The following is a 13,291-nucleotide window of genomic DNA, read 5'->3' on the forward strand; positions in this document are numbered from 1 at the left end:
CCTCAGTGGATAGAGAAGAACGATGTGCTTTTACTGGAGATACATGTGTGTGTGTACGTCACCTCAGTGGATAGAGAAGAATGACGTGCTTTTACTGGAGATACATGTGTGTGTGTATGTCACCTCAGTGGATAGGGAAGAATGGCGTGCTTTTACTGGAGATACGTGTGTGTGTATGTCACCTCAGTGGATAGGGAAGAACGACGTGCTTTTACTGGAGATACGTGTGTGTGTATGTCACCTCAGTGGATAGGGAAGAATGACGTGTTACCAGAAGAAACCTAATGTGGGTGATCTAGCTTTCAATGCAGTAGTGCTTTTACTGGAGATACATGTGTATGTATGTCACCTCAGTGGATAGGGAAGAATGACGTGCTTTTACTGGAGATACATGTCTGTATGTCACCTCAGTGGATAGGGAAGAATGACGTGCTTTTACTGGAGATACATGTGTATGTATGTCACCTCAGTGGATAGGGAAGAATGACGTGCTTTTACTGGAGATACATGCGTCTGTATGTCACCTCAGTGGATAGGGAAGAATGACGTGCTTTTACTGGAGATACATGCGTCTGTATGTCACTTCAGTGGATAGGGAAGAATGACGTGCTTTTACTGGAGATACATGTGTCTGTATGTCACCTCAGTGGAAGGGGAAGAATGACGTGCTTTTACTGGAGATACATGCGTCTGTATGTCACCTCAGTGGATAGGGAAGAATGACGTGCTTTTACTGGAGATACATGTGTCTGTATGTCACCTCAGTGGATAGGGAAGAATGACGTGCTTTTACTGGAGATACATGTGTATGTATGTCACCTCAGTGGATAGGGAAGAATGACGTGTTACCAGAAGAAACCTAATATGGGTGATCTATTCCAAACGGTTAAATAAAAACAGTATACATAAGATTACAGCTGTAAACCAAATAGTATGTTATGAATACAGGACAGTCGACTAGACGCAGCATAGTAAGATGCAAATCATAATGGCCACGGTTTATGCAGCCATTTGCCAAGTCAACAAATACATTATACAGGCAAAACACTAAATGATACAAACAGTTCATTTTTAGATACTGGAATCATCCCTGTTTTTACACCATAATTAGGGGAGTTGCACCCATTTCAACACTTCATAACATAGGGGGTAACAGTCCAATCAATTCTGAGTCCTACAAAATACGATAAAGAAAAGAGGCAACTGATTGGCTGCAGTATCTTGTGATCCCATCAGTGAGCTGGCACACCTTGCCATATAACTATATAATTATTAACCTTATATACTACTCATAAAAAGTAGAGGATTTTGAAATATGTTTTACATTAACATGTTATGATACTTAGGCTATTTCATTACAATGTATACACAGTGTAGCCAAGTTATCGATCACATACATGTGGGGTCAAATTTACAAAGCCTGTTTATGTCTACATACATTTACAATGCTTAAACACCTGTTTATGTCTTACACGCGTGTAACTACATACATTTAGAATGCTTAAACACCTGTTTGTCTTACACACATGTAACTACATACATTTAGAATGCTTAAACACCCGTTTGTCTTACACGTGTGCAACTACATACATTTAGAATGCTTAAACACCTGTTTATGTCTTACACACGTGTAACTACATACATTTAGAATGCTTAAACACATGTTTATGTCTTACACGTGTGTAACTACATACATTTACAATCCTTAAACACCTGTTTGTCTTACACACGTGTAACTACATACATTTAGAATGCTTAAACACCTGTTTATGTCTTACACGCGTGTAACTACATACATTTAGAATGCTTAAACACATGTTTATGTCTTACACGCGTGTAACTACATACATTTAGAATGCTTAAACACCTGTTTATGTCTTACACGCGTGTAACTACATACATTTAGAATGCTTAAACACCTGTTTATGTCTTACACGCGTGTAACTACATACATTTAGAATGCTTAAACACCTGTTTATGTCTTACACGCGTGTAACTACATACATTTAGAATGCTTAAACACCTGTTTGTCTTACACATGTGTAACTACATACATTTAGAATGCCTAAACCCCGGTTTATGTCTTACACACGTGTAACTACATACATTTACAATGCCTAAACACCTGTTAATGTCTTACACGAGTGTAACAACATACATTTAGAATGCCTAAACACCTGTTTATGTCTTACACGCATGTAACTACATACATTTACAATCCTTAAACACCTGTTTGTCTTACACACGTGTAACTACATACATTTAGAATGCTTAAACACCTGTTTATCAGACCTGTCAACCTTTAGACAAGAGAAAGCAGGAGGTGTGTGTTGAAAAAGCAGGAGATTTTGTCAAAAAGCAGGAGATTTTTAAATTCACACAATTTAACCCAAAATCGCAAGATTTAAAAAAAAACATTATTACAATAAGTTATATGAATACTTTATAATGTCATATATACTTCTTAACCTTAGATCTTGGCATTAAAAAAAAAAAAAAAAATATTAATTTTTTTTTTTTTTTTTTTTTTAAAGTTTAAATATTATTATGATTTAATACATATTTAAAAAAAAAAAAAAAAAATTATCCAAAAATGTTAAGAACATGAACAAGAAATACAAAATTTAATTAGTACATTTACGGTATTACACTTACAGCCTTACAGGTTGCGTTACATTATCATTTGTGGTTAGTGTACCTAAGTACCAAAGACAAATTTATATAAATCTTATAAATTAATATTCAGTTTTTACTATAATGAGGAACGGTGGCGTGGTACTTATTTAAAATCATTATAATGATGCAATAAACATTGTATTTTCATTAATCATAAGTAAAACCTCATTACGGACATCGTGTAAAATATACCGGAATTATACCCATTTCCGTGAGTAACTTTATGTCAATGTCAAACACAACATTTTTTAATTGTACAAAAATAATTTCTTGAAGTGTACCCTTATAACCAACATTTTACTGCACAAACATACAAAATTAACTGACACAAGTATGTTTATACAGCTAATTGGTCTTTTCGTTGTCTTGCTGTGACATGTGATTTTAACATGCATCGTGTGTATCGCTGTCAACTCGGAGTCTGGCAGTTCAGATTCGTCATAGTTGCATTATGTAATCCAGTGGGAAGACATTTTACAATTCAGAGGTGTTATTAGAACTAAATTGGATAGTTTTTTTTTTTTATATGGCAACACTGAATGTCAATACACAGCCTGTTGAATTAGCGGCAACACGCATTGTAGCCATTACGATGACAACAAACATTATAATTACATGTCATTTTATAAACTCCATGTGCTTTTTTAACAATATAAATAGGCTATCCCACAATTTTCACTTCGGCAAAGGTTAAACAGTCGGGACAATTCGGCCTGTTACATTCTCAGAAGCCGAAAGTAGTCGACATTTGCCGAATGAGAAAAAAAGGCAGAGTTACTTCCCTTCTGTTATTTTGACAAAAGAGGATCGATTTTTTTTTATACTTACAAAAATGTCATTTAAAAGGAGAAACTGTCTCCCGCACAGGAGAAAGGAGATTTGATCAAATACCGGGAGACTCCCGCGGAATCCGGGAGGGTTGACAGGTCTGCTGTTTATGTCTTACACGCATGTAACTACATACATTTAGAATGCTTAAACACCTGTTTGTTTACAATGCCTAAACACCTGTTAATGTCTTACACGAGTGTAACAACATACATTTAGAATGCCTAAACACCTGTTTATGTCTTACACGCATGTAACTACATACATTTAGAATGCTTAAACACCTGTTTGTCTTACACGCGTGTAACTACATACATTTAGAATGCTTAAACACCTGTTTATGTCTTAAAAACATGTAATTACATACATTTAGAATGCTTAAACACCTGTTTATGTCTTACACAATGTCTTTGTCAGAATTATATATTTTAAACCAGCATTCAATGAGCATGGCCTATGTCACAAGTTGTGATGTACAGACTCCCAGAGCTCGAGCAGAAGAAACACTGCTTGGAAATCAATATTCATATTTTATTGAGAATGATGATGAACTAAGTACAAAAGTTTCTGGATTCATTAGTTTTAAATTATAAAGGCTACTTTAATGTTTAAATAAATATGTAGATGACAGTAAGGCTTACAAAATAAATTGTGTTTCTGGGAACTCTACCTTAGAAAGGGCAGACCCTTTTTTTTAAATGTATTTTTTCTTTTTAGTTTTTTAAAATTAATATGTAGGTGAAAAAAAAAACAATGTAGTTTTAAAAAAAAAGCAGAAAAAAAGGCAGACCATAACTGTTTTCAGCACGTTCCTGGAAACACAATTTTTTTATGCCCAAGTACCAAGTACATTGTAACTTTAAAGCCCAACCCAGGTGTGAATATTCTTTATTTCTGATCTTCTAACAATGCAATGCTGATCTAACCTATAAGATAAACTTGCTGAATTTTGTGCTGATTACCCTTCCCCTAAATGGCTTCAAATGTTAATCCATTCAATATGTTTACATTCCTGAAATATTATATATTTTCCTTAGATCTTTTTACAAGTGGAGTCAAATTCTGAATCCATCCTTAAAACAAAATCTTTATAAAAACAGGTAAATTATGTACGTTTCTGTACATTTACATGTTAGCATAAAATAGAGACTTTTGATACAAACAAATTCGCTTTAAAAGACAAATGAAAGTTTTTCTGGACATTCCTTAATGTGATGTGTACATGAGTTAATGTACAGTACAGGAACAAAGTGATAATAGAAATACAGTGTTCAAGTATAAAATGTAAATATATATTTATTTCAAGATATATCCAGTCTATTATTTTACACACAATAAGATATAAATAATAAAACTATATTATATACAAAACAGATCTGGCAATAATATTATAATGTTTAAGCATTCTGCCATTATCCAATGCGACAACAGACCGACCTATACTTGTGGTTTACACCCCATGCATTTATAAAATATTCAAATTTATTAAACAAATAGTTTTAATATAATTTATGAGTCATAATTTCATACAGAACGCATGCAATAATTTACAGAATGCAGACTTGTGCAAAAATAAAGATAATGTTTTTTTCTTCAGCAAGACACACTAAAACAAAGATACTTAATTCATACTTTCAATGCAAAATAAATTTTACTTAGTAATATAACTGTACCTCCAAGGCAAAATTCAAATGTTACACAGGTATTACAAGTTTCAAACATGCAAGTCCTAATGTATATTATTGTAACTACACATAAAAGAAATCACTACCAGCTAAATGCAGTTTCATATTCACTATTACATCTAATAGAATTTAATCCTATATTAACATTAATCAAAATCAATCAAATCCAGAATCTAACCTAATTTTTATACTTTAAAAACATTTTAATTGACTAGGTCATAATAATTTCATTGTGACAGTTTTGAAGTATCAATACTTTAGGCCAAGTTCCTGATTGCATATTAATTTGTTTGACATGATCCAATGTATAATTAATATAATCCCATTTAAGTCGCTTAATAATAATTAAACAGTGACATCTCCTACCATCTCCTGCAGGGTCGTACTTAGTGGGGGGACGGGATCGGAGAAAGTGGTCTTTCACCACAGAAAAATTGAACAAGAGTGCCGGTGAGGTACATGATGCACCCATCAGGAGTTTGATGGAAAACCGATATCTATATTAATGAATATGTTACGGGTATGATTCAATTATAATTATGTGAAATGTTTGCAATGGAATGGATGAACAGTTTGTTTTGGACCAACCACCATCCCAAGTTGTTCCTACATGTGGTTTGATGGTCCTGTATGCATCTGAATGCAAGAAATAATTTGGACGAGGATTTACTGTTGTGTGCAGTAAACCGTGAGAAGTAGGTCACAGTGACTTAGTAATAGTACGCGGCACACCGCCATCCCAAGTATTTCCTACATGTGAGGTTTGATGGTCCTGTATACATGTGTATGCAAGATATGGTCCGGACAAGGATTTACTGTTGTGCAGTAGACTGCAAAAAGTAGGTCACAGTGATCTAGTAATAGTATGCGACAAACCGCCATCCCATGTTGTTCCTACATGTGAGGTTTGATAGTCCTGTATGCAAGATATGGTCTGGACAAGGATTTACTGTTATGTGCAGTAGACCATAAAAGTAGGTCACAGTGATCTAGTAATAGTATGCGACAAACCGCCATCCCATGTTGTTCCTACATGTGAGGTTTGATAGTCCTGTATGCAAGATATGGTCTGGACAAGGATTTACTGTTATGTGCAGTAGACCATAAAAGTAGGTCACAGTGACCTAGTAATAGTACATAACAAACTGCCATCCCATATTGTTATAACAGTCAGAGTCGGTTTATGCCAGAGTCGGTTTATATCATAGACAACATCCTGGTCACAAAATGGCCGTTAGTGAGACAATGAATTATGATTAATACTTATCTAGAAGAAGTTTACAATATGTCATTTAGAGTAGCCACGAATATACATGTATATCAATTTGATAAACTAATTCATGCAAATATTATTAATGGCAATAATAATTTCAATGAAAAAAATATTTTTCAACACAATCAGAAAATGGATACTGATGTAAGCAGTATATTGTGCAAGAGACATGCTATAAGTAATATACAAAATGTTCTATAACACAATAATAAAAGTGTTTTAAACAATAATAGAAGTGTTTTAAACAATTTGACAACAACATGAATGGACATTAAATATAACATTATTATTATATATTTTAAATGGTAACAAGAACAAAGTCTTAATGTCATAAGATGTAGATTCTAACTCTCCTGTCATAAAAAGCACATATTTTATTTAACAGGCTCTGAAAAATACAACAATAGTTTCATCTGTTCGGTGCTCATGCAGATTTAATTTTCCATAAGCCATTTTTTATTTGTACAATAAATATAGAACATCATATAGATGGTTGTAATGGGTTAAGTAAAGCGAAATGGGTTAACTGTGAAGTTTTTGACATAACCAATGAATGGTTAACACAAACTTTCAATTCCCAGATACATGTATTAGCGGTAACTGTCCATGCAGATAATTAGTATTAGCAGTAACTGCCCAACATGCAGAAAGTTAACATTACTGTAATTGTCCATGCAGACAGTGGACATTACATTAGCGGTACCTGTCCATGCAGACAGTGGACCTTACATTAGCGGTAACTGTCCATGCAGACAGTGGACCTTACATTAGCGGTAACTGTCCATGCAGACAGTGGACATTACATTAGCGGTAACTGTCCATGCAGACAGTGGACATTACATTAGCGGTCCCTGTCCATGCAGACAGTGGACATTACATTAGCGGTACCTGTCCATGCAGACAGTGGACATTACATTAGCGGTACCTGTCCATGCAGACAGTGGACATTACATTAGCGGTACCTGTCCATGCAGACAGTGGACCTTACATTAGCGGTACCTGTCCATGCAGACAGTGGACCTTACATTAGCGGTAACTGTCCATGCAGACAGTGGACCTTACATTAGCGGTACCTGTCCATGCAGACAGTGGACATTACATTAGCGGTACCTGTCCATGCAGTTAAAGTGACATTCCTGAGTTTGCTCCATTATAAGATATTTCCAACTAATAAAATAGTTCTACGATTAAACTTACATATTAAATATATTTTCTTGTTTAGAATATTCGTGTCTTTATATTCAATGTATTTCTGGTTGTCTTAATATTTGTAAGAAGCCCAAACTGGATTTTGTCTTCAAATAATTTCGTATGTACGAAAAAAACATATTTTAGGAAATAAAATGAAATTTAACCAAGTACAACTATTAGAACGATCAGAAAAACATTTAATATACAGCCACTAATATTTTATGCAGGAAAATACATTTAATATGTAATTACAATCGTTAAAAAGTCTCTGTTAGTCGATAACATCTTAAAAATTGCAGCAAACTCAAGTATGTCCCTTTAACATTAGTACTAACTATCCATGCAAACAGTTAAAATTATATTAGCGGTAACTGTCCATGGAGTAGTTGATTGAGTTCTGCAGTGAGTAGCTATCAGTGGACTGCCCCACGTAGACTGATCCTACATTAACATTATATTAGCGGTAACTGTCCATGGAGTAGTTGATTGAGTTCTGCAGTGTGTAGCTATCAGTGGACTGCCCCACGTAGATTGATCCTACATTAACATTATATTAGTGGTAACTGTCCATGGAGTAGTTGATCGAGTCCTGCAGTGTGTAGCTATCAGTGGACTGCCCCGCGTACGACTGATCCTACATTAACATTATATTAGCGGTAACTGTCCATGGAGTAGTTGATCGAGTCCTGCAGTGTGTAGCTATCAGCGGACTGCCCGGTGTACGACTGATCCTACATTAATATTATATTAGTGGTAACTGTCCATGGAGTAGTTGATCCAGTCCTGCAGTGTGTAGCTATCAGTGGACTGCCCCACGTAGATTGATCCTACATTAACATTATATTAGTGGTAACTGTCCATGGAGTAGTTGATCGAGTCCTGCAGTGTGTAGCTATCAGTGGACTGCCCCACGTATGACTGATCCTACATTAATATTATATTAGCGGTAACTGTCCATGGAGTAGTTGATCGAGTTCTGCAGTGTGTAGCTATCAGTGGACTGCCCGGTGTACGACTGATCCTACATTAACATTATATTAGTGGTAACTTTCCATGGAGTAGTTGATCCAGTCCTGCAGTGTGTAGCTATCAGCGGACTGCCCCGCGTACGACTGATCCTACATTAACATTATATTAGCGGTAACTGTCCATGGAGTAGTTGATCGAGTCCTGCAGTGTGTAGCTATCAGTGGACTGCCCCACGTACGACTGATCCTACATTAATATTATATTAGCGGTAACTGTCCATGGAGTAGTTGATCGAGTTCTGCAGTGAGTAGCTATCAGTGGACTGCCCCACGTAGACTGATCCTACATTAACATTATATTAGCGGTAACTGTCCATGGAGTAGTTGATCGAGTTCTGCAGTGTGTAGCTATCAGTGGACTGCCCCACGTAGACTGATCCTACATTAACATTATATTAGCGGTAACTGTCCATGGAGTAGTTGATCGAGTTCTGCAGTGAGTAGCTATCAGTGGACTGCCCCGCGTACGACTGATCCTACATTAACATTATATTAGCGGTAACTGTCCATGGAGTAGTTGATTGAGTCCTGCAGTGTGTAGCTATCAGTGGACTGCCCCGCGTATGACTGATCCTGCATCACGTACGGCATGCTGGGCACAGCCTCAGCTGACCGGTATGGCTGTGGCATGGGGAAGACAGGCATGCCGTGCGGCGGCCCCGTCACATGGCCGGCCCGGGCCATCGCGCTCTGGTAGGCCTCTAGCAGGAAGGCTGGATTAGCGTTGGCCATGTTCGTAAACATTGTGTCCTTGTCCTTGTCGAGGCCACCCCCCACCACATGTTCTGTGACCGGGTGTTTACGACTCAGATCCATGGAGCTCGGTGTCAGTGTTTCGGGTTCAGCGACGGTCGACTCACCCTGCAGCATGCTGTCAGCCTCCGAGCCGTACGGGCGGTCTTCGTCAGCCTGCTGGTGAGTTCCGTCTCGCTCTCTGTCTTGGTCTGTCCCATAAGGCGTCTCCTCCAGGTGACTGAGGTTGCGTCCCAGGTTATAGAGGTGTGAGTACTTGCGTTTGTCTGGGATGTGCAGATTGTGCACACTGCGAAGGTGTTTGTCGAGGTTGCCAGCAATCTTTGACTTGTGAGGACACAGGTGACACGAGTATGGCTTCACGTCCTGGAACAATAAGAAATACACACATTAAAACACACTGCTTAATCTGGGGCTATCTGGAACAATACACACATCAAAACACACTGCTTAATCTGGGGCTATCTGGGGACAAAAACATCACAAACGAAGTGTGTTTATAAATCAATTTATAATTGTTTGAAATATAAAACATCATGTGAACGTATCAGGTTTTGTATAAACAGTCTTCAGTTATGATAGTCTATTAGAGGTTGGAGAAGAAACAAGGTTCTCCTTTGATCAGCAGTATGTAGGAGATCTTTTATATCCTCTTTTCACATGAACTGTACTTACATATTATGTACCAGATCTAGATCATGGGCTGTGAAGGAGAAAGATAAAGTCTATTGAATGTACCGATTTTAAGCACATACAGTATTAACAATAAAAATAATCTGTAACAGTATTAACAATAAAAATAATCTGTAAGAGTAATAACAATAAAAATAATCTGTAAGAGTAATAACAATAAAAATAATCTGTAACAGTATCAACAATGAAAATAATCTGTAACAGTATCAACAATGAAAATAATCTGTATGAAACCTTTTCTGTGTGCATTCTCTTGATGTGCTCCTGTAATCTGCTCTTCTGGATGGCAGAGTAACTACAACCGTCGTACGTACAGATGAACTTCTTCTCTGAAACAAGACAGATATCTCACATACCCATACTGAACAACACACATATCTCACATACCCATACTGAACAACAGATATCTCACAAACCCATACTAAACAAGACAGATATCTCACATACCCATACTAAACAACAGATATCTCACAAACCCATACTAAACAAGACAGATATCTCACATACCCATACTGAACAACAGATATCTCACAAACCCATACTAAACAAGACAGATATCTCACATACCCATACTAAACAAAACAGATATTTCACATACCCATACTAAACAACACAGATATATCACATATCCATACTAAACAACACAGATATCTCACATACCCATACTAAACAAGACAGATATCTCACATACCCATACTAAACAACACAGATATCTCACATACCCATACTAAACAAAACAGATATCTCACATACCTATACTAAACAACATAGATATCTCACATACCCATACTAAATAAAACAGATATCTCACATACCCATACTAAACAAGACAGATATCTAACATACCCATACCAAACAAAACATTTATCTCACATACCCATACCTCACATACTCATACTAAACAAATGAGACATCTCACATACCCATACTAAACAAAACACATCTCACAAACCCATACTAAACAAAACAGATATCTCACATACCCATACTAAACAACACAGATATCTCACAAACCCATATTAAACAACACAGATATCTCACATACTAAACAAAACAGATATCTCACATACCCATACTAAACAACAGATATCTCACAAACCCATACTAAACAAGACAGATATCTCACATACCCATACCGAACAACAGATATCTCACAAACCCATACTAAACAAGACAGATATCTCACATACCCATACTAAACAAAACAGATATCTCACATACCCATACTAAACAACACAGATATATCACATATCCATACTAAACAACACAGATATCTCACATACCCATACTAAACAAGACAGATATCTCACATACCCATACTAAACAACACAGATATCTCACATACCCATACTAAACAATAACAGATACTCAACACATACCTATACCCTACTAAACAACACAGATATCTCACATACCCATACTAAACAACACAGATATCTCACATACCCATACTAAACAAAACAGATATCTCACATACCTATAATAAACAACACAGATATCTCACATACCCATACTAAACAAAACAGATATCTCACAAACCCATACTAAACAACACAGATATCTCACATACCCATACTAAATAAAACATATATCTCACATACCCATACTAAATAAAAAAAGATATCTCACATACCCATACTAAACAAAACAGATATCTCCCATACCCATACTAAACAACACAGATATCTCACAAACCCATACTAAATAAAACAGATATCTCACATACCCATACTAAACAAGACAGATATCTAACATACCCATACCAAACAAAACATTTATCTCACATACCCATACCTCACATACTCATACTAAACAAATGAGATATCTCACATACCCATACTAAACAAAACACATATCTCACAAACCCATACTAAACAAAACAGATATCTCACATACCCATACTAAACAACACAGATATCTCACAAACCCATATTAAACAACACAGATATCTCACATACTAAACAAAACAGATATCTCACATACCCATACTAAACAAAACAGATATCTCACATACCCATACTAAACAAAACAGATATCTCACATACCCATACTAAACAAAACAGATATCTCACATACCCATACTAAACAAAACAGATATCTCACATACCCATACTAAACAAATCAGGTATCTCACATACCCATACTAAACAACACAGATATCTCACATACCCATACTAAACAACACAGATGTCTCACAAATCCATACTGAACAACACAGATATCTCACAAACCCATACTAAACAACACATATATCTCACAAACCCATACTAAACAACACAGATATCTCACATACCCATACTAAACAACACAGGTATCTCACATACCCATACTCAACAAAACAGATATATCACATACCCATACTAAACAAAACAGATATCTCACATACCCATACTAAACAAAACAGATATCTCACATACCCATACTAAACAACACAGATATCTCACATACCCATACTAAACAAAACAGATATCTCACATACCCATACTAAACAAAACAGATATCTCACATACCCATACTAAACAAGACAGATATCTCACATACCCATACTAAACAACACAGATATCTCACATACCCATACTAAACAAAACAGATATCTCACATACCTATACTAAACAACACAGATATCTCACATACCCATACTAAACAACACAGATATCTCACATACCCATACTAAACAACACAGATATCTCACATACCCATACTAAACAAAACAGATATCTCACATACCTATAATAAACAACACAGATATCTCACATACCCATACTAAACAAAACAGATATCTCACAAACCCATACTAAACAACACAGATATCTCACATACCCATACTAAATAAAACATATATCTCACATACCCATACTAAATAAAACATATATCTCACATACCCATACTAAATAAAAAAAGATATCTCACATACCCATACTAAACAAAACAGATATCTCCCATACCCATACTAAACAACACAGATATCTCACAAACCCATACTAAATAAAACAGATATCTCACATACCCATACTAAACAAGACAGATATCTAACATACCCATACCAAACAAAACATTTATCTCACATACCCATACCTCACATACTCATACTAAACAAATGAGATATCTCACATACCCATACTAAACAAAACACATATCTCACAAACCCATACTAAACAAAACAG

General features: G+C 35.9%; 1 protein-coding gene across 1 annotated transcript in view; it reads right to left on the reverse strand.

Annotated features, from left to right (window-relative positions):
• Positions 1–7,856: 7,856 nt before the first annotated feature.
• LOC121367372 (telomere zinc finger-associated protein-like) overlaps positions 7,857–13,291 on the reverse strand; it is a 33,151-nt gene continuing 27,716 nt past the window's right edge. Inside the window, exons 7-8 of the mRNA XM_041491507.1 lie at positions 10,362–10,456; positions 7,857–9,800 (exon numbers count right to left, since the gene is read on the reverse strand). Coding sequence (XP_041347441.1) covers positions 9,174–9,800; positions 10,362–10,456 — 722 coding nt within the window. The 3' untranslated portion in view covers positions 7,857–9,173. The remainder of the gene's footprint in view (positions 9,801–10,361; positions 10,457–13,291) is intronic.

The sequence above is a fragment of the Gigantopelta aegis genome, chromosome 3 (genome assembly GCF_016097555.1).
Source record: "Gigantopelta aegis isolate Gae_Host chromosome 3, Gae_host_genome, whole genome shotgun sequence".
Classification (NCBI taxonomy): domain Eukaryota; kingdom Metazoa; phylum Mollusca; class Gastropoda; order Neomphalida; family Peltospiridae; genus Gigantopelta; species Gigantopelta aegis.